The 23,045-nt window shown below is 42.2% G+C and overlaps 1 protein-coding gene across 1 annotated transcript in view; it reads left to right on the top strand.

Moving 5' to 3' along the window:
• Positions 1-23,045, top strand: part of VWA8 (von Willebrand factor A domain containing 8) — a 292,087-nt gene that overhangs the window by 100,541 nt on the left and 168,501 nt on the right. Inside the window, exons 16-20 of the mRNA XM_066581651.1 lie at positions 5,941-6,109; positions 7,718-7,795; positions 13,416-13,531; positions 15,936-16,042; positions 20,156-20,262. Coding sequence (XP_066437748.1) covers positions 5,941-6,109; positions 7,718-7,795; positions 13,416-13,531; positions 15,936-16,042; positions 20,156-20,262 — 577 coding nt within the window. The remainder of the gene's footprint in view (positions 1-5,940; positions 6,110-7,717; positions 7,796-13,415; positions 13,532-15,935; positions 16,043-20,155; positions 20,263-23,045) is intronic.

Here is a 23,045-nt window from a genome sequence, read left to right as displayed (position 1 = left end):
CACAGCATACCAGAAACTTGTCACAAGACCTAGTGTTTTGGAGATGCTCTGACCCAGTTATCTAACGATCACAATTTGACATTTGTCAATCTATTTCATTCACTCATCTTGCCTTTCTTTGCTCAGTGCCACCCCTCCATTGGTTGACAGTTGCCAAAATAAACAATTCATAAAATAAGCAACATTCTCCTTTTACATCTCTTCATTATTATTCAGATATCAGCCCTCCAACAGCTTCACTCTACATGTAGATTATTTTTTTTTCTTCACTTTGCTGTCTTTGGAACTTGTCTTGGTCCAGTCCCCCTTTTTTCTGTATTCTCTGCCACAGGCTGTTCCTAGATTTTTATGCTTATGACGTTTTATATAGTGTTGCACATAAAGATAATTACACTGCATAAATTAAAATATTAGTAGGAGAGCTGATTGGCAAGATGTTTGTGATCTGTATTGGTGCTCATATTAACTTGCTTTACCGGAAACAATTCTAACTAAAGAAATGACTAAAGAGAAAGGTTTCCTATATGACAGCGGAGTACAGCTCTTCACACTCTTTATAAGTTTATATCTTACACATAATACTCTGGTAGATTCTGGCTTTTGTCCTATGGAGTTGGAATATCTAATTTCCTTCCTGAATGTATTGTTAAATAAATGTTATTTAAAGGGAGTTTTACCTTCTCACAAAGTGATGGCATATCACCTGGATATTACATCATTTGATGTTAATGGGGATCCATCTGCTAGGACTTTCACCAATTTAAAGAGTGAAGGAGCAGGGGAAAACGTTGCAGGGGGCACAGTGCTAAAACATTTCCAGGATCGATGGGAAATCCTGATAGATGGGCCTTCATCAGTTAGAAAGCAATAGCGTATCTTAGCATGTGCCATTTTTAAACCCCTTTAATACATATTTTGGCAAATTACTAAGTTATAGGAAATTATACCATTTGCCTACTCTGATACTTAACCCTTTCCAATCCACTGTCTGACGTCTAAAGACATTATGATTTAAGGCTTTACAGCTCCGATGTTGGAAGACGCCCGTCGGAGTTCTCTTGTTGTATATTGCCAGCCTTTCTGCTGTCAGAGCCTATCCAACATGTCACCTCATGCAGTACTGGCCCTAGCCAGCATATAGCGCCGTTGTATAACAGCAGAAAAAGAGTAAGGCCCCTAGGAAAACCAGGATAGAAATTGGATTAAAAGGGTTAAGGATCCAGAGTTTTTTATTTCAGGTCTGCTCTCCAAAAGTCATATTTAAAATCTTTCCTTCTGACATTTGGGTACTTGTTGCGTATTGTATAACATTTAAAAAGGGAGGAGGTGGGGTTTGCAGGGTACAAAAAAATGCAGCAATTCTGCCATTTTTTTTAAAGGTTTTGTTTATTAACTTTTGATACGGCAGCTCACATTAGGTTTGTTCGAGCCATGACCCACTATTAAGGTGGGAAGCCTATAAGCTCCGAGTTTTAGTAAATCCAAAATGTTAGGGTATGCTGATAAGTTCTTGACTTTGGCTACAAACAATTGACATAGAAAAATGATATTTCAGTTATGGATATCCATAAACTCTTGACTGCGGTGTTACAACTTCTTCAACCCATCCAGATAGAAATTCTTTGTGCTGGTGGCAAATCAAGTGCCAGCCACCCCAATTTCATCAGAAATGGATGCAAATTTGGTTCCCTCAAGGTAGTTCTCCTAATTATAAAACAGATCATAATCCAAGGGTGCCAGATCAGATGAATAAGGAGGACGATGCAGTACCTCAAAGCACAGGCCAAGCCAGTTTGCTCTGGGTTATGGCCACTGTGTGGGGTGAAGCATTGTCATGCAAGAACATAACACCTTGGGTCAACTTTCTGCTTCTTTTTGACTTCAATGCCTGCTTCAATTTATCCAGAAATGTTGCGTGATACACATCCATGATAGTACACCCCTTTGGAAGGTAGTCCACAAGCGTTATCCCATCTTTAACCTGAAAGACAGACATTATTACCTTGGATAACAACTTCTGCACTCTGATCTCCTTTGGATGCAGAGAATCACTGTGTCACCCTTCTTTTGATTGCTCTTTTCACTCTAGATCATGCATAGAAATCCACTTATCATCCACCTTCACCAGTCAAGACAGAAAATCATCAGCATCCTACTGAAGCGCTGCAGAATGCCCTAGGAGGCCTGCATTTGGGCATTCTTTTGATCTGCTGATAAACATTTCGGGACACAACTGGCAGACACCTTCCACATGTCCAGATAATTGTGAATTATGGACCCAACTCTTTCTCTGGAAATGTTCAGAGCTTCGGCTATCATCCTAGAAGAAATTTGACAGTCCTGCAGAATCCTAAATTGCATCTACTGTTTCTGGGATGTTCACCATGTATCACTATGAATGTCTTTGGCAAACGGCTCTTTCAGAAACAGGAACTTCATCACTGCTCTGAACTCCTTGGCAGTGAAATCTGCTGCAGACTCTGCCATGTTTTCAAACCAGCATAACATAATTATCTCACATGAAATCATGCCCAAATGTGCTCAAAAAGTATTGCACAGATTGAGCCTTCAAATTATATAACTTTCATTTATATGAAAACAGATGAAGACCTCAAAGCCAAGGACTTATCAGCACCCCCTCGTAAATGGGGCCAAAACCTATCTGTGGCAAGTCCAAGATTCCCACTACCTGTAAACTTCAAAGGAATACTAAAATCTGGAAATGAATGTTTAAACAATTAAAGCGGAGATAATCGTGTCCTGACTGGCAAACAGTATGGATTTTGTGCGTGTGGAAATCTGTTAAGAACACTAGAATTTAGTTCCCGCAGATCTTTTGCATTTTCAGCTGTGGAAGGACTGAGGATCTTGTCGTACAGGAGATATATGACTGTGAAGAGGAGGAGGGGAATATGGCTAATCTGCTGAGACACATAGAAAATATTTGTAGTATGAGACAAAATGATTTCAAAGGAAAGGAGGCCACACGGCGATACTGGCTGCAACACATGTGCCGCCAAAGATTGCACTGTAGCCCTACTACATCATATCATATACTGTAAGTGAATTCGGTCACAAGTTGCTGTAACTGCTACCCACCCATCAGGAGAAGTATAAACTCACTGAAATTGTTGCAATCGTGCCATAGTGCAGGGATTAAGCTGCGCCCATGTATCATTACTAAGGTTCCTGTGCAGCGCTCTGCTAGGGGAAGATGCACTGGAATACTTTTGTATACATTTTTTATGTTTAGCATTCTTTGAAGAAACATTGTGGTTTAATGCAATGGAAGTAATTAGAATATTAGGTTCTGTTTTCACTTAACCACTTAAAGACCAGCGTGTTTTGGTCATAATGCACAAGACACTTTTTAGCAATTTTTTTCCCATTTGGTGGTTTCATGGTCATATTTTTTTTATTTTTTTTTACTGGCCTACAAAAATCATTATTTCTGTCTTTTTTATTTCTCCATAACGTAAAGGGCTGTATTTTAGTACCTTTTTTCACAATTTTTTTTCCTTTTTTTAAAATTTTATTAGGGTTAGGGCTTATTCAGACGACCATATATCAGCTGCGTTTTCACGCCCGGCTTATATATGGTGTCCCTCTCTGCAGAGAGAGGAGGCGGACCAGCTGGGAGCACTGAGCTCCCATCCCCTCTCCACCCCTCGCCACTATTTGCAATAAGAAATACAACTGTTCCTGCAAAAAGCAAGACCTCACAGAGCTCCATCGTCATAAAAATAACAGTGCTATCAATCTTAGAATTTGGCATTGCAGATTCAATTAAAAATGTGATTTATTGTACAAAAGTAGTAAAAAAAAATAAAGAAATGTACATAAACTTGCTATTGCGGTAATTGTGCTGACTCATATAAGAAAGTTATCACGTTATTTTTACAGAATGGAGAACGCCATAAGAACAAAACCTGAAAACAATTTTGGAATTTCTGAGGGGTTTTTCCTCCCCCAACCTAAAAAAGCTGCAATAAAAGTTATACAATACATTATATGTACCCCACAGTGGTTCCATTAAAATTACAAGTTGTCCCAAAAATAAACAAAGCCATGTATGGCTATGATAAATTAATGGTGCTTGGTCCTTAATGGGTCAAAGGGCTGGTACCATACTTGCATTTTATCACCTATCTATTGGGAAGGTGATAAAAGTCTGACCTGGGAGGATCTCAGTGCTGAAACCCCATTGATCCTGAAAAAAAAGATCCCATGTACCCCTTACTACTTCACTGCACCCCCTGAACTGAGGAGGCATTTGAACTGAAAGTTGGCTGAGCATGCATGCTGTTTCTTCATTCATTAAAGGAGATGTCCCGCGCCGAAACGGGTTTTTTTTTTTTTTAAACCCCCCCCCCCGTTCGGCGCGAGACAACCCCGATGCAGGGGTTAAAAAACCCACCCGCACAGCGCTTACCTGAATCCCGGCGGTCCGGCGTCTTCATACTCACCTGCTGAAGATGGCCGCCGGGATCCTCTGTCTTCATGGACCGCAGGGCTTCTGTGCGGTCCATTGCCGATTCCAGCCTCCTGATTGGCTGGAATCGGCACGTGACGGGGCGGAGCTACACTGAGCCCCATAGAGAAGAGGAGAAGACCCGGACTGCGCAAGCGCGGCTAATTTGGCCATCGGAGGGCGAAAATTAGTCGGCACCATGGAGACGAGGACGCCAGCAACGGAGCAGGTAAGTATAAAACTTTTTATAACTTCTGTATGGCTCATAATTAATGCACAATGTACATTACAAAGTGCATTATTATGGCCATGCAGAAGTGTATAGACCCACTTGCTGCCTCGGGACAACCCCTTTAAAGTAGAGCTCCTGGAAATAGCCCAGCGCTTGTACTTTTCTATCCCCAGCATTCCCATTGAAAGGAATGCTCTGGCATTGCTCCCTTCAGGATCCTCCTCACTTTGGGGAGTGCAGTGAGGAGTGAGGGGAACATAGGACCCCCAATTTCATGATCTTTTGGGTCTCAATGGTGAGATCCCACTACCAGACTTTTATCACTTATCTTGTGGATGGGTGATAGAGCTAGATCATGAAAATACTCCTTTAACCCTTTCGCTTCAGGGGGTTTCAAACATTTTGCATTTTCTGTAACCAGGACAATTGTTGCTACTTTTGATGGGCAGATAAATCATAAATTACAAAATGTTTCATACTGAACCCCCATGCCCATATATTTTAAGGGTTAACCTTTTCCAATCCAGTGTTGGAGCTCATCCGACATTGAGATTTCCCTGCATATCTCCCATGTCAGAGCAAGGTCCGACACATGTTTGTAACACTATGCAGAAGAGAGCTCAGATGCATATGTATATTACACTGTTTAGAAGAGAGCTCTGACATCGGAGCTCTCTTCTGCATAGTGTACTGTACATATACAGAATAGCCACCAACATCGGAGCTCTCTTCTGCATAGTGTTAGAAACCTGCTATACACATTGTATGCAGTTATAGGATGCGTCTGCATTATGGAAATAATATAGATAGCACTGTATTACAGAGATGAGATAGATATCATTAAAGAAATTAGAAATGAATAGAGTCTTATTATATAAATGTATGAAATGGCAGTATACATATATTTACAGGATAATTACAAATTATATTCTTCCTAATATAACACTCTCATAACTCATGCTTAATTTTCAAAAAATTGCTAATAAAATCATCACGACAGGTCATTTTTTGTGTTTCTGTTGAGTAATTTCAAGGAATTCACAATGCGTTTTCCCACCCGAAATAAACAAGAGCAGGGAGCGTGGGACGGCAGGGAAATTGGATTGGAAAGGGTTAACTCCTGTGTTGCAAAGTACTGCAGCACATATCATTTAGGACCAGTGGGGATCGGCTGCTGATGAATTACCATTGATGGCATTTTCAGACGTGCATTAAATGGTTATTTTTCACTCCACAGGTCCATCTTTCCCATACACCCTTCTTTCAGAATAATTGCCTTGGCAGAACCCCCGGTTATTGGCAGTAACACTCAGCAGTGGTTGGGTCCAGAGCTTCTCACTATGTTTCTGTATCACAATGTTAAACCATCCACCAGACAAGAGGAGGTTCACATAATGAGTGAGATGGTAAGGAAAACTCTGATCTCTGTTTTTTTTTCCTAGTCTGCTAATTACTCTGTAAAATAATTCAGATTGTCGGTTTTAATCAATGCTTAGTTCACAAAGTCACCGCTTAATGAGCGCTCTATAGTCATTTACAGCACACACAATGTGTCAGACCACCAGCCAGTGACTTTTAATTGGATCTAATATCTATCAAAGATTTTTCAGAAGCTTTTGCAGCCATCTTCCATAGTGATTAGTTGTCATGGAAATTGTTGTGTTGCTGGTGTAGTTTTGATGACCAGCCGTGTGAAGTGTTGCCAGCTATTTAATAACAGTGATACTGAGCTTCCATTGGTATATGTATAATTGATCACATGAATAAAGTCCACCACAGTCTTCTTGGGTTTTGTATCTTCAATGGATAAATCAAAAGCAAACATTTAAAGAGGTTTTCCTGCTAGAAACATTTATACCCTATCCACTGCTCCATTCACTTCTGTGGGATGGAGGGAGATAGCCGAGCACATCGCTCTCTCTGTCCCATAGAAGGGAATGGAGTTGTGCTGATGCAGGCACACAGGGGTATTCTCTGGGTGTGCTGGGTATCGCTGGAAATCTCAAGCGGATAGGGGAAAAATATTTTTATTGGGAAAAACCCTTAAAATCATTTCCATGTGACAGATAGATACGATGACCAGATTACAATGACAAGTGTTCATACTTGCTCTCCTCATCTCTCCTCCCCTCTGGCCGTTTGCAATGGGAGGGGGCAGAGATAAGCTCCCGCCTCTTGTCCGCAGCCAGCAATGAGAGGAAGCAGAGAGGGCAGAGTTTAGCTCTGCCTCTGTTCCGCCCCCTCCCATTGCAAACAGCGGCAAGGAGAGGAGAAAAGAAGGGTGACTGCTAAACTCCCTCCCACCTCCCTTCTCCGGCAGTTAGCATCGGCCCTCATAGGAATCTATATAGCTGCCGCCACCGGCGTGAAAACTCCCTGTTGGGCACTATTACACAGCAGAAATGCACCCCTGTGCACTGGTGCATTGTAAGCCAATGCATCAGAGGGGCAGCGTACGGGTTTCAAACTGTTACACTAACATTTTAAAAAATGTTGTGTTTTTATGAAGATTCCCTTTAGTTAGTCCTAGTTTCTTTAAGAACATACGAATAGGTTAATTGTTTGCGTACACAAATTGTCCTTATTATGTACACACATTGGTGCTGGTAGCAGGTTATTTAGCTTCTTAATAAGTGAATTCATACATTCTTTGTATTGCACCACTGAGTATTTCATTGCAGAAAAACCTTAAAGTTAGTTGTGTATTTGGGACTGTAACCCACAAACAGCACATGGTCCTGTTATAAGCCTATGAGGCTATGCACATTGATGTTTTTTCACAAGGACATACGACAAAACTCATGGCATGCGCTATTCCCATAATAGACAAGAAATAGTAAATGTCAATGCTCTGTGTCCGTATAAATCAAACGGCACTCAAACTGGTGTCCACATGCTGCCCGATGCGAGGGGCACCTGAGCCTCTCATGTACACCTCATACTCCTGGCTAGTCTGCCATAGGCCTAAAGAAAATATTCATTTTATTGATAAATCTGTACTATTTATTTCCAAGGTCCCAAATGTCCCAAAGGAAGCAGTGGAGCAACTGTTGACGTTAACACACAAGCTCCGTGATGCAAATGACCCCACAGTAAGTCACGGAAACCTCAGGATTTCATTGTGTGATGGATTACATATAAAATACAATTTTCTTTTTGCTCATATTCTGTGAATGTGGTTGTACTACTTGACTTTGTTTCACCCTTTCTTGGATGGAACTGATCTTCCATATCACAAGCAGCCCATGCAGGAGTGTAACTTGAAGCTTCTGGGCCACCATGCAAAACCTGTAACAGGCCCCCAGCTATAATGCTTAGTTATAGTACTGGACTCCCTATATGGAGAAGAGAGACCTTATGGGCCCCCTAAGGCTCCTGGGCCCAGGTGCAACCACATTCCCTATAATTACAGCCCTGAGCCCATGGATAAATGTGGCACAGTTACTTAAAGAAAACAGCCTCGCTCTTTTGTGGTCCGAAATCCCCTTTAAATTTCTAGTTAAAGATTTGATCTGTTCAGTATGACTGCGTGTCGTTCAGTGGTATAGGGTCTTTTTTCGTTACAATTTATATTGTTTTAACACACACCGATGTTTGTTTGGATATCAAAAAATATGTTCTGTGTGATAAGACAAATGAGAAGTTGTTTCGGCAAAGTTTTGCACTCTTTGCTACTAATGACTAATGTGGCGCTAAGCCTTGTAAAGCCCTGCTGGTGTGTGGAGAATCACTTTACCACGGAAGAATCAATTATCAGTTGATAATCTGTGATGGTTGCAGTTACTTTAGTCGTAACGGTCAGGCTAAATGGTGACGTAAATGGCTTAGTAAACAGTCCGGCGCACTCGTTCTCTCTCTATTTCTGTGTGATAGATAAGCGCTGTGACAATCGTATGAAAATACAATTACACATTGTTTCCATTATTCTGATTTCACTTTTATAACACTATGGAAAGGTACTGTAGTGTAGTTTCTGGAAGTGCAGCAAATTCTTCTCTTTCCACTCATCTTGACAAGAGGGTTCTCCGTGGATATTAAAACTGAGTAAAAACAATGGAAAATGAGGCATACAGGCACATGAAATTCATTAGGAGCACAATGCTCAAAAAAGTACAATTCTATAAATAGCTGGTGCTGGGGAAATAAATGTCAGATCCCGGCTGGCTATCAGCATACACCGGTGTCTGTCTGAGCTTATTTTTAGATGTTTCAGAGCAGAACGCTGCTAAATAATTTTCTGCTGAATCCACCGTCACAAATTTCCAATCATGTGCGCCCATGTCTTTCCAGTATCGGAGAACTGACGTCTATTTATTTTATTTTTAGTTCAACACCTGTTTCTGGCTTTAGATTCTTTTTCATGTTCATGTTAAGATGAAAGTGTCATATAGCATATTAAAGTGATAAAACATCATTTCCATCGACTTTTCTTTCCTTTTATTTGCAGAGACATATGTATTTAGTTGAGCAGTGCAGTCACTACTTTCATGGTGCTCCATTTCTAGTACCTTCATGACAGTTCAGTTCTTGAGTATAGCATGAACAGTCCTTGCTCAGGTTACAGTCGCCTCCAAGGTGTTTGGATGTTAGGCTGAGGTTTCTTGGACTATCTTTAAGTGAGGCTGCATTCAATTCGTAGAGCTGCACAATGTGGCAGATTTACAAATACTGTCCAAAGCCCCATTTACATACAAAGATGATCGCTCAAAATTCATTCACAAGATAGGGAGAATGACCGTTTGAGCGATCAGTTTGCATAAGTTGCTAATAACATTTTATGCCCATTAGTAGCTTATTAGCTTCATTTGCCTGTAAAAGAGCCTCCTTTCGCAGTATGCAGATAACAGCAGGTGGTCTGTTAACTGCATACAACCCCTTTGTTCTGCCATGGGACTGCAGCTGAAAACAATGTTATCAGTACTCCCGTGGAGAATCACAGCATGCGGTCCCTGCTATCAGCTGGCCAGAGGATTGATGGATTTTAAACTCAACACAAAATTATCGTTTGCCACGAAAAGCTAATGATGGTACCATTTACACGCAACGATTATCGCTCAAAAGACATCGTTTGAGAGAATTTTCAGCGATAATCGTCCCGTGTAAATGGGGCTTAACCCTTTCCAATCTACTGTCTGACGTCTAAAGACATTCTGATTGAAGGCTATACAGCTCCAATGTCGGAAGACATCCAGCAGGGTATTCTTACTGTATATTACTGGCCGCTCTGTTGTCAGGGGCCAGCATGACAGATACCGCAGTACTGGCTCTAGCCAGCAGATGGCACCATTGTAAAATGGCAGAAAGAGAAAGCCCTCTAGGAAACCCTGAATCCAAAATTGGATTGCAAAGGGTTAATGGTTAGGGTACTTTTACACAGCGCAATTGTCGCCTGAGTAATTGCTTAGCAGAGCAATTACATGCAACACTCATCCTGTATAAACGCTGAACTTAACAGTATAACTGAGCAAGAATCACTCGCTTGTTGGAGTCACTTGGTTTTTAGCTCATGAATAAATAAAAAAAGTGATTGTCAGCCTGTTCAAACAGGCAGTCATTCATCTATGGATGACTGCCTGTTTACGCTGAATGGAGGCGAACAGCCGGAAGAGATCTCTGATGCACTGAGCCTCCATTCAGTGAGGAATCATCGCTCCTGTGTGAAGGTGCCCAATAGTCGTCCCATATCGAGGTAGCTTTAGACAGTGCAAACCTAGATAAGACTGTTTTTAAATACGCTTGATTTATCACAGTGCCTCTGCTATATGATAAATCTGGCATATCTTTAGGCTGTGTAGTCTTAACTTCATGCTATTTATTAGTCAGTTCAGTTTACGACGAATGTTGGCAAACTTTGGCACAATTTTTAGCGTAGCTTTTGGTGCACAGTGTTGCATTATGGCCTCACCCCTTTGTTTTATTAAATGTAAAAAGTGTCTGAAAATGTCATAAAACACGTGATAAATGTAGCACAGACATTGTAAGACTGTTTTCTGAGTACATCTGCCCTAAGTGTGTACTGTGCAAGACCCTGAAGAAGCTCCATTAGCTCTTTCTATTATATGTAAGGACTTGCTTTATTTGTAGTAGGCCGAATGCGTACGGCCGGATCGGATTCTGACTGCGAAATCTCGAATCGGACCCTGTGCTCCGGTATTTGCCCCCGCGTACCTGTCTTGAAGTCTTCTTTCTGCTCTGTGGATGTGCCAGCTGGCGCACCGCCGCACATGCGCAGTGCAGAGCGTCGCGCCGGCGATGCCGCAGATCTGCTGTGACTCGCTGCAGGACAGACGGCTTCCATTGACTGCAATGGAAGCCGTCTGTGTAAGGCTCGGACTAGAATAGGACATGCTGCAATTTTCCCCCGCGAGCAGAAAATCGTAATTGATTTCCACTCATGGGCATGGAAAAGCGTTTTCCATAGCATGTCCAATGGGGAGTATTTGCTGCGGATCGCTCCGGAATCCGCAGTGCAAATACGCCCGTGTGAATTAGGCCTTAGTTATCTAATTTTCTTGTCTTATTTTGCGCTTAAATTTTATGGTTCAAAAGTATTCTATTAAAGAACCATAGAATGAGAAATGGTGTTACATTCAATATGTTTTACAGCTGAATGATACATTCCTTTTTTTCTAACTCAAACTGATTAATTCTTGTGTTCTAATCTATATAAACCGTTATAGGAAAATACGATGTCTGCGCTCTCACCAGACTGTGTGTAAATTTTAGAGGGGTCCTAACCAATTGCTAGATTTCCATAAATTTATGGTCTGTGGTTACATCAGTCATCACAGAAAAAGTAATTGTAACCTAAAGAAGAGCTGTACAGTTTTCCTGAAATTCAAGCATAATGTTCATCAATAGAAACCTGCCAGGAGAAATGTATGAAAGTCACTTTATATTATGTCTTAAAAGATATCTGTTTGCAGTTTTTTTCCCCATTCAAAACTGCTGATAGCGCCCCACGGGGGCTGTAAAGCAGGGAGGCATCATACCTTTATTAACGATTGTCAGCTGTTTAGCTGCACCAGCCTGCAATTAAACTTCCAATTGCCTACATGCACCCAATGCAAAAGCTTTACTGACCTTATTGCTTCCTCCCACTCATCCATGTAGATGCATTACAGCACTGTTTGACAGCTGTAGCCGTCTCTTGATTGGGTGCAAGAGCTGGCAATCATTGCTGTAGCACATCTGGTTGGATGGGGAGGGCACCAGAAGTCCCACCTGCAGAGCACAATGGCAATTAAAAGTTACATTTTGCAACTATGCAGCTACAAGCATATTTAATAACGATATAATCGCTCCCATCTGCTACATAGATCTGTCAGCAGTTTTTGTATTGACAAAAATGTGTACAGAATTCCTTTTATTAATAATATTAATGCTCTATTTCTTATTGGTAGTTTAGTTATTCGTGGTTTATTAAGTGAACACTTCTGAGGAATAACTTATGCATTGTCATCTGTGGTTCATAACTTCTGTCTTCAGGATTTTTTTTCCATTTTGAGTCATGCACCGCCCCCTCAGGCCCTGCATCGGACATAACACAGTATATCAGGCTTTCCTGGACTATCCCTTTAAGCTATTCTATAGATGCTGTTGTTTAAATAAGCTTATACATTTAATGATGATGTCATTGATTTGTGTCTGGCAATCAATCGTTTCGGGATGCCCGAGGTAGACGGAGAAGCCCGTTTAACTCTGTCTGTACCAGAATTTCTGAAATGCAACTTTTTTTTTGAGAATGAATAACTGATAAAACATTTTACTTGCACGTTTTTATTATTACTAGTCTTAATATATAATAGCATAATTTACACAGATTTTCAGTCAAAGTAATATTAAACATTTGGTGTAGTGCCAGTAATTGGCAACATCAGAGATATCCTTTGGTTTGAGTTCTTTGAAGAGTGGACACAGGAAACTGAATATTAGCTTGAGGGCTCCTTCACACTGGAGTAGGCGATTTTGGTCGGCCGTGTCACAGCCACAGCACAACCGAAAATCGCATGAACGGGTGCACAAATCTCTCATTTGTGTACCTGTTCAGACAGCCTGGGTGCGGTGAGTATACATTGAGCCCAGAATACCGTCGGCGGGGGAAGACAGTTTAGTTCTGCTAAACTGCCTCCCCCTTTCCACCAGCTCTCAGCAAGGGGCGGGGTGGGAGCTAGTTGCTAAGCTCCCGTTCCCTCCCATTGCAAACAGCCGGCAGGGAGTGGAGAAGAGGAAGGAAGTGGGTGGGAGTTTAGCAGACACGCTGCTAAACTCCCTTCCACCTCCGTTCTCCGGCAGATCCATAGGCTCCCATAGGAGTCTATGGGAGCCGCCGTCGTATTCCAGCCAGGAAGATAGTTCCTAAACTATCTCTTCTGGCCAGCGTAAAAGCGCCCAACCGGAAATATGCGCTATCTTTGCCAGCCCGGCGCTTTTACGCCGCGGGAATACGCCCATCTGAACTGATACATTGTAAACCAATGCATCAGATAGGCAGCATATAGCAGCCAGCCGTAAAAACGCAGCCGATATATACGCCCATGTGAAAGAGTCCTGAACTATATAATCTCTATGCACCAGAAAGTATTATGATGACATATACACAACAAGTATATAGTTTCAATGCTGTATATTTCATGTATAAATTCTTCATATATACACTGTGAATAAAGCATTTGAACAGATTGTCATTCTCCTTTGTGATTTCCATGACAGGCACAGTCTTTATCTTCATCATTATCTACGAGACAGCTACTTCGAATCTGCAAACGATTGTCTCAATATCCAGATGAGAGTCTTCATCATGCAGTTAATAAGGCATGCCTCTCAAGGTACGTTTTGTGGCTCTTTAGCTTTTATATGTATGGCACTTGTTAGTATCATTTGGAGTTTACCCTTTTTTAAACAAGTTCCAATACTTATAGGCTGAATTGTAATAGTATTGCATTTATGTTAGTGTCAGGGTGCATTCCACATTGGCGAACAAATCGTGTGAGTTTTGTGTGTTGCGAGACGCATAAGGCTTACACAAAAATACAACCTGTTATTTGTAATGGATGTATTTGATGGGTGGTATCTCTCTCGCAGTGAGAGTGTCCATGTGCTCCACCATACGAGATGTGTCAATGTGAGTATACCCTCATTCAGTGCAGAGTGAAGAAATTGGTCTGGTAGAGAACCTAAGTTGATTGAATTACGTAGTTACTTAGGTGGAAAAAAAAGATATGCATCCATCAGGTTCAACTTTTCTTGCTCAATTATACATTATTGAATACTGAAATATTTATAAGCATCAGTGCCGTATGTCATTAAATAAACACTTTGCCTTTTGTGACATTGTATCTGCCATTACTACCTCTTAGGGGAGGGAATTCTATAGTTTGGTTAGTTTAATTGTAAAAAAGCTTTTCTTATATAGATGTCTAAATAACCTTTTCTGCACATGTCACCTACATGCTTACATTTCTCGGAATGAAAACATTAGGAGCCAGTTATTTCTATCAACCACACATATATATTTGTATGTTCATAATATCTTCTTTAGGGTGCATTCAGACGACCGTATATCGGCTGGGTTTTCACACCCAGCCGATATACGGCATCTCTCTCTGCAGGGGGAGGAGGCTGGAAGAGCCGGGAGCAATGCTCTGAGCTCCCGCCCCCTCTCTGCCTCCTCTCCACCCCTTCTTTGCCCCTCTGCACTATTTTCAATGAGGAGAGGCGGGTGGGGGCGGAGCTAATGCTTAGAACTTAGCCCCGCCCCCGTTCCGCCTCCTCTCATTGCAAATAGTGCAGAGGGGCGAAGAAGGAGTGGGGAGGAGGCAGAGAGGGGGCGGGAGCTCAGAGCACTGCTCCCGGCTCTTCCATCCTCCTCCCCCCTGCAGAGAGAGACGCCGTATATCGGCTGGGCGTGAAAACCCAGCTGATATACGTTCATCTAAATCCAGCCTTAAGGTGTAGCTCTTAAAAGTTGAACAAGTGCATTTAATAATTTAGTCATCTGCCTTTGAAGCCTCTCCAGCTCTCATATATCCTTTTTACAATGTGGAGCCAAAACGAAGTCCTCTCTTTGAGATGTAGTCTAAGTTCAGGCTTTGCATCCTGTTACCAGTGACTTCCATCTGGATCCTGTTCTTTAATGGGTTTTTTTGGCTAAAAACTCTCTCTGTTTAATGCAATGTAATGTCAGCACTACTTACAAGGAGCTGATCCCTGTGGCATTCAGGTTTACCCTTCAGCTCTTTCTTATGCCAGTCACGTGATCATGGTTCAGGGGCAAGACCAGAGTTGTCTTTGACATCGACCCCCAATGGTCGGCGCATCACAGCAACATGTGACCGAAGGAACAGGTTCTTTCTTCCAGAACATGGGAGTTATTTAAACAGCGTAATGTGGTGTTATTCTGTTTCCGTAATCCACATTCACTTCAATAGGAGTTAAGGAAACAGCATAAGACTGCCGACTATCTCTGTTACAGCTGATAAAGTTGCCAGAAACTTACTGCACACTGATGAGGGCCAAACACCCAGAAACAGCTGTCTGTGTATAAATTCTCGCTTGGCTATCAATTCCCAATCATTGTTACAAGGCTTGTATAAAGAGTCTGACATTGATTTGCAGGAATGCTGCCTTCCAATAGGTGGCGCTGCAGAGAGTATTGTTCCATCTCCCTTATTTGCATAGCTGGCAAAGTGTTCAGGAAACTGCCACGGTTTTTCCATTTCAGTCATGAATGCTGAGATGGGAATACCCCTTGAAAGGAGTGGAGCAAATGGAGGTATCGGCTATGTTTGGATGCACAGGGATCGTGCTAAGATGATGAGATGCAAGTAAAATGGAGATGGAAGGGTGTGAGCTGTGACTGTGAAGAGGGTTGTGTGGGTTGCAGCTCCCTATGATGTACATATAATAATCAGACGTTTCCCTGTCATGAAGTGTGTTGAGGTGACCAGGTATGCTGTGGTCACTGGATTGAAGTGCGAAACGGCAGAAAAGCGCATCTGAATGCTGGAAAAGTGAGGCCTACATAAGTGGTGCCCACATTATTTTGCATACATTAATCAAGACAGTAAACAAGCAGTTTGCATCGTTTTGGTGCCCTTTGAGATAACCTGTTTTAATGGTGTCATTTCCAAATTATCTTGTTTTTTTCAAGGTTTGAATCACCTGTAATTTAAATGCTTCATTGCTGTCTTTACAGTTTGTAATAAATATGTCATTTTCATACCTTCCTAGATTTTTGCCAAGTTTGGCTCGATCAGCTCTACAAAAAGCTTTGATGGATTCAGGGATTGAGGAAATTAGTACAGAAATGGAAACCTTTCAAAACCAAGATTTCAGCTGTAAGTTAATTTTTATGTGATTATTTTCTTAGACCTTAATTAGATTTCATCAAGTATATGTTCTTGATGTAAACAAATTTCTGAAAAACGTTCCCTAATCTCCTGCAGCTGATGATCACTTTAGTGCTTTCATGTTTGCAGAGGACATTTGTAGCCACATCACTGCAGGTTCCATCACTGTTCTTTACCTTTCTTGTAGTGCATCCTTCCCAGCCCTGTTGGCCCTTATTGGCTCCCCGTATTTTTGGAGCCTGATTGTAGTCCATTTTAAAGTCATGGACTTCACCATTTAGTGTCGGTGGCAGATGTGATGCTTGATTGACACTGGGTAGTGGAGACTGTTGACTCTCAAAGTAACAGGAGCTATCGCATGTGAGTGGGAGCAGGGACTTCTCTGTTTTATTAAAACCAGCATAAATAGACATGTTAAGTGGCTATGACGCCCCTTCCTTAATATATGCTAGGAACACACATCCAGAGGTTTAAACTGCACTTGGAAGTGTGTTCAGTTGGCAGAAAAGAAGAGCACTCCTTGTCAGAGGATGTGACCAGTACTCTTTAACTCAATAAGGACCAAGCACTGTAAATTTACGTTGCTTGGTCCTGGGCTGTAATCCCAGCCGATAGTAAAAATACGTCACTGGATTAAAGGCCCTGCTTCTGCAATTAATCAGAAGCAGGACAGGTTGTCAGCTGTTAGCCACAGCTGATAACCCCTTGGAGGAGGGGGAAGTGTTTTTCAACCCCTCCTGCCTTCTCCTTTCCCAAGTACACAGCGCTCAATGAGCGCTATGTACTAAAGAGTGAAAGTGGAAGTGTTTCTTCCACTACACAAGCTTGCAGTCACGTGACTGCCAGGATTCCCTGGCACAGCAGATCTACAGGGTACTAGCAGATCCTGATCAGCTCTGCCAGTGACTACTGTTACTATAGGGGAATGTTTTTCCCTGTAACTGGGGCTCCTATGGATACCCCAGCTACAGTGGAAAAATGTCAAATAAAAAAAAAAAGACCATGTGGCTGTCCCCCTTAGGTCTTATATGATGTCATGGGGGGCATAGATAGTAAAAAAAATTACATAAATAAGAAAAACAAAACTACAAAATAAAATAAAAACATATACATAAGAAAGAAATGAACCCAATGCCAACTAATACCGTTGCTGTATGCGCCCTGTAATCCAAAACCATACATATTATATATCAAAACGTTGGAAACAAAATGAGGAACCCGTTCCTATACTTTATTTTAGTTTAAAATATACTATTTAAAAAATACATGTATATAAATGTTAAAAAAGCTATTTTTTAAATATCTTTTTCACTGACTTTTGCCCCGTTTTACTATATATGATCCCCATGACGTCATATAAGACCTCTGAAGGACATTCACATGTTTTTGTTTTTTTTTAAATTTGACACATCCATAGAAGCCCCAGTTACAGGGGAAATCATCCCCTGTATTGACACTAGTCACTGGCAGAGCTGATCAGGGGCCGTAAATTCTGTGCTTGGTCCTTAATGAGTTAAACAAAGATAAAGCACTCCCTCAGTTTTCATTGGTCAATACGTATATCTTCTGAAACAAGGAAATAACAAAAAAAGAGGAAAAAAAAGTACAGTTAGAAAGAAGATAGTAACCAAGCAGGTTCTTGTAAAGCTTTATATTTCTGTTACTACCATTAGCAGTCTATGAGACTATATGCACCATTCCTCTGGATGATGTTTTGTGAGAAAATTAAACAAGAACACCATTTACAAATGACCAAGCTGCCTTTTATGCTCAAGGCAATAGATTACACTTTGTATCGGTGTCTGAATGAAAATTAGTCTGAGAACCCTAGAAGACGACACTGAGAAACCAAAAAGAAACTCTACTAGAGTTTACCAATATTCATGTCGGAAAGCCACAGTCCTCCTGACAGAATGCCCTGTGGGCAGATGAAACGAGGGCTTTTTGGTAAATTGCTGTAATTTCTTGTTCACAGAAGACAAAGCTTTTCATATGTATTTGGGTAGTTTTTTGTAGCAAAAATGTTCTGGTACAGAGTATGAGTTTTCAAACAGGTAATGACCTATACAAACACCTCATGTGACCTTCAAGGTTGGAGAAGAAGAAAGCGCAGGACAGTTAGGCCTCATGTCCACAGGGAAAATCAGGCCCACCGCGGATTCTTCATGCAGAATCCTGCAGCAGGTCCCTCCTTTACCGCAGACATGAGGCCTAAAAAGAAGATTTACTTACCTGTCCGGACGCTGCGGATCTTTCCTCCGTTGCGGCCGGATCTTCTTTCTTCGGCCTGGCGGATGTGCTCGGCTTGCCGGCAGCGTGCCGTGCGCATGCGCCATGCACTTTTTTTTATTATTCCTGCTGTCCCCCACGCCGGACAGCAGGAATTCAGCTGTGGGTGTGCCGCGGATCCGGACGGCTTCCATAGGCTTTTAGTCTCCCGCACTAAAATGGAGCATGCTGCGGGTGATTTCCCGCACACGCAATCCGCGCCTCAAGGGAAAATGACATCCGCAGGTATTTAAATACCTGCGGGTGTCCAATGCATCCCTATGGGGCGTGGATCACGCGCGCGGGACACCCGCTGCGGATCTGTCTCCGTGGACATGATTCCTTATGTAGTGGCTTGCTCGAAACGCATTGTCATTAAATATTATACGTAAAAGTCCCATTAGTTTTGCCTTCCAGTAGCATTTTTATAGTGTATTAACCTCTTAGGATATGCTGCAGCTCAGCATGTTTATTCACGTTTCTGAACTAAAATTAAAGAAGAAATGCTCTGTGCTGTTTTTTAGCTTTATTTACTTGCAGTTTGCGCAATTTATTCATTGTAGTATGGGCCAGAGGTGAGAGGGGCTCAAAGGGAGCCTGCCACGTCCCCACAGCACTATAAAGTAAGTTATGGTTCTGTTTGGGGACATGGGAGTGAGCTGAGTGAGGTATTTTTTATACTAGCCTGCTCCCTGGTCCTGGCGGTGTCTGCTACTGAGGATCACGCACGACATTGAAAATCCGACTTTTTGTACAGTGCCACTTACACGCTCTCCCATAGGCTTGTATATAGGAGAGTGCATACATGGCACTGTGAAAAGAGTTGCATTTCCAGTGCCATGTGTGATCTTCAGCGGCGGGCACCGCAGGAACCTTGGGGCAGCTGAGAATAAAAAATACCTCCCCTGTCTCATTCTCCCAATCCCGACCAGCACCATAACTTAGTTTATGGTGCTGTGGTGATGTGACAGGTTCCCTTTAACTTCCTCTCTGCTGATATCGGCTACATAAGCTGCCCTTGAGTATTTAGAGGATATTTGCTAGACAAAAAAACCTCCTGATATTACTGTAGCATGAAGCTAGCATTCTATTTTCCTCTCGGAGTATGAGTGGTTAGATGGCAGCAGTGTCCAAATGGGAAATGTGGCAAGTGCAGTATGAGCAAATGGGCTTGTTGAAATGGTTGGGCTGCAGCTGCACTGTATCTGTACTTGACAGACGAGGAGAACAACTTACTGTTGGTGTATTAAAGTAAAGTGAGGCTTTTGGCTCATAGAGCTATGATTCGAAAAGAAAGTTATTCTACACTAGAATCTAAAATAAACCCTGAAGTTTGTATTTTTCGCTGGAAGTGTGTTTTAAAGGGGTGCTCTCATTTTACACATTAGCATACAGGTGCCTCACCTTTTTGACCTTCACCTATCGATTCACGTTGGAGCTCCACATAGACTACAATGGAGAGATGGCCTCACATGCATAAAGCTTTCTCTGGTAAAGTCTGTGGGAGCGAAATGCTGCTCATTGAAGCAATCCGTTGCAGTCAAAGGGAAGCTCTGTCTTCATGTATTGGTAAACCAGGGTCACAGGATCCCAGTTCCTCCTAGGTGAGGAGAAAAAACTGTTTTGCCCAAAGCAACCAGTATAATAACTTGCATTTTTGCAAACTAAAAAGATGACAATGTTATTGTTATTGTTTTTAACAATGGGAGCTCCATTGTTTTAAAATATAGCCCCCATTCTTGCTGCTTCTTTTTATATAATCCGTATAAATGCTGTAACAACACAAATTCAGTATTTGATACTGGTGTTATAATTGGTACATTTTTTTTCTAGGTGAAATAAAATCTGGAATACTGAGACTTGGCAACGTTACTGTCCCAGTATTTAATCCTGGCGAGAAGATGAAAGTGCCAGATGTCCTGTTCTATGAAAATGCACAGGTAAGTAGAAAATGGTATGTGTGTATATAAATATATATATATGTATATATGTGTGTGTGTGTAGGTATATATTCAAATCCTATCCGTTAAGTTGTGTTTGACTCTTGGATACTCTGTGGGCCTGTCCTCTCCATGCTTCTCTATTCTCTACGGTTACTTTCAATTGCCTGATGTCCATTCCCGTATCCCATTTGATCGTAAGTAGCCAACACGTCTTTTGCCTTCCCTGTTTCCGTTTACCACTGACCATCCAAGTAGCATCTCTTTTTCCAGTGAATTCGCCCTCATCACGTGTCCAAAGTCAGTCGGTCTCTGTTTTGTTATCTTGCCTTTCAGGGACATCTCTGGGTTGATATGGTCCTAGACAGCTTTGTTGGTGAGCCTAGCTGTCCAGGAGGTTCGTAGAAGTTTTCTCCAGCACCACAGCTTGAAAGCGGCATTTTTCTTTTTTGCTGAAAGACGACGATGAGCCTTATCGGGTTTTTACAGCGGGATACAGCTGATACTACTGTTTCAGCTGTATCCCATCCCTGATAACAGGCTGAGTATGAAGAACAGAGCGGTCCATCTCTGTTCTCCCTACCCGGCACGGAGCGCTCGGCTGTATAACAGCCACGCGCTCCGTGCAGAAGACATCTGGATGCAGAAGATAAGCGGGGACATCCTCCGCTCCGAGCGCTCGGCTGTATAACAGTCGGGCGCTAGAATCGCGGAAACAGCTGTATGCAGAAGACAAGCGGGGGCACCCCGCTTGTTTTCTGCTTCCCCCGCTCTGAGCGCTCGACTGTATAACAGCCGGGTGCTCGGAGCGGGGGAACAGCTGTATGCAGAATACAAGCGGGGGCACCCCGCTTGTCTTCTGCATCCTCCGCTGGCAAGCGCAAGGTGATCGCTCATCTTGAGCTGTAAATAGCACAACGATGATCGCTCAAAAGTCGCTTGTGTCTAAATGGGCCTTAATAGAAAACTTTGATTTCCTCGTTGTTGACCTTTATTTGGACTTCCTTGTTAGCAGTAGTCATGGTCTTTGACTTCTTGACGATCAGGTGAAGTGCCATCTTCTCACTTCTTTCAGCTTCAAGATCAGCATCTTCAGATGCTTTGCTGTCTCTGCTACCAGGATCATGTTGTCAGCGTATCTTAAATTACTGATGGTTCTTCCACCTATTTTCAACCCAATACCCTGATCATTTAAGTCCAGCTGCCTCATGATCGCTTCCCCATAGAAGTTGAAAAGAAAAGGAGAGAGGATGCATCCTTGTCTTGGGCCCTTTTTGATCTTGAATCATTCTGTATCCCTATACCTAGTTCTCACTGTGGCTTCTTGATTGCTTTAGAGGGACCTGATCAACTTAATCAGCCACTCTGATACTCCTACCTCCTTCAGTGCGTCACGAAGCGTATCATTCTAAACACAATCAAAAGCCTTGGTGTAGTCAATGAAAAACAGATATAGCTTCTTCTGATACTTTTACCTTTTATTATGATCCATCCTCTGCTTTTATGGAATGCAGCTTGAACATGGGAAGTTCTTGGTCAAGGTTACTGTCCAAGCGTTTCTGGATGATTTTCAGAAGTACCTTGCTGGCGTGGGGTATCGGAGCAATTGTTCTATAGTTTTCACAGTCCTTGACATCACCATTCTTTGAGAGTGGGATGAAAACTGATCTTTTCTAATTTTTTGGCCATGTGCAGGTCCTCCAAATTGTCCGGCATAGTATTGCAAGCACAGCTCTTGGGACTAGTCTGAGCAGCTCTGCAAGGATCCCATCGATGTCAGGTGCTTTGCTGTTTGGCAACTTCCTCAATGCCCACTCCACCTCACTTTCCAGCAGGTCTGGTTCCACATCTTCTTGGCCCCCATGTTCCTCTGGGTGGTCACTGCTGACACCAGCATATAGTAGTTTTGTATATTCCTGATGTCATGCTGCATGCTGATTTCATTCCTGTCGTGATCCGTGATGGCTGCTTGCAGACAAAGAAACGCTTCTTCACCTGTTTCACAGTGGGAAATAATTCCCTGGTGTGACCCTTCCTATAGTCTCATGCATCATCGGAGCATTCAGGAAGTTGGTCTTGTCTTTCCTGGCTTCTCTTTGGAATTTGGCATTGAGTTTCCTTGCCTTAGCCTTTCTCCTTTTATCAGCAATTTGGAGACTGGTTGCAATTAGCCATCTCCTAGTGTGAACTGGCTTTTTGTATGGACATGTTCTTGAGTGATTTCAGTGATGTTTTCCTTTATCTCTGTCCATGATTCGTTTAGGTCCGCACTTTCCTGCCTGAGCAAGTCAAACCTGTTTCTCACTTCGACTTCGTATTGTGCAGGGATCTTGCTAACATCAAATTTCCTCTGTATGGCATGATGCTTGAGCTTGCATAGCCTGACCTTGACTTTGCCTATAGGGAGTTTGAGATTGAACCCACAGTCTGCACCTGGTAGGGTTTTTGCAGAGAACATTAAACCTTTCCATTTCTGCTGGCAGAGGATGTAGTCGATTTGGTTGTGATGCTGCCCATTTGGAGATGTCTAGGTGTAGAGCCTTTGTTTCGGCTGGGTAAAGAAGGTGTTAGGAGAACAAGCTTAGAATCACCCAGCATACCACCACTGTTGATATTTCATGTGTTGCTACCCTCCTGGCACTTTGAACGGACTATGGAGAGGGAGGGGCATGTATGTGTACACACTATTGGTCTTGGCAAGAGAAATAAAAATCTTGTAGATATGATACCTTTTAATGGCTAACAAAAATAAACCATATTGCAGCAAATTCTTGAGGCTGATT

Source organism: Eleutherodactylus coqui, chromosome 1 (genome assembly GCF_035609145.1).
Source record: "Eleutherodactylus coqui strain aEleCoq1 chromosome 1, aEleCoq1.hap1, whole genome shotgun sequence".
NCBI lineage: Eukaryota > Metazoa > Chordata > Amphibia > Anura > Eleutherodactylidae > Eleutherodactylus > Eleutherodactylus coqui.
This window is presented reverse-complemented; position numbering and strand designations above follow the sequence as displayed.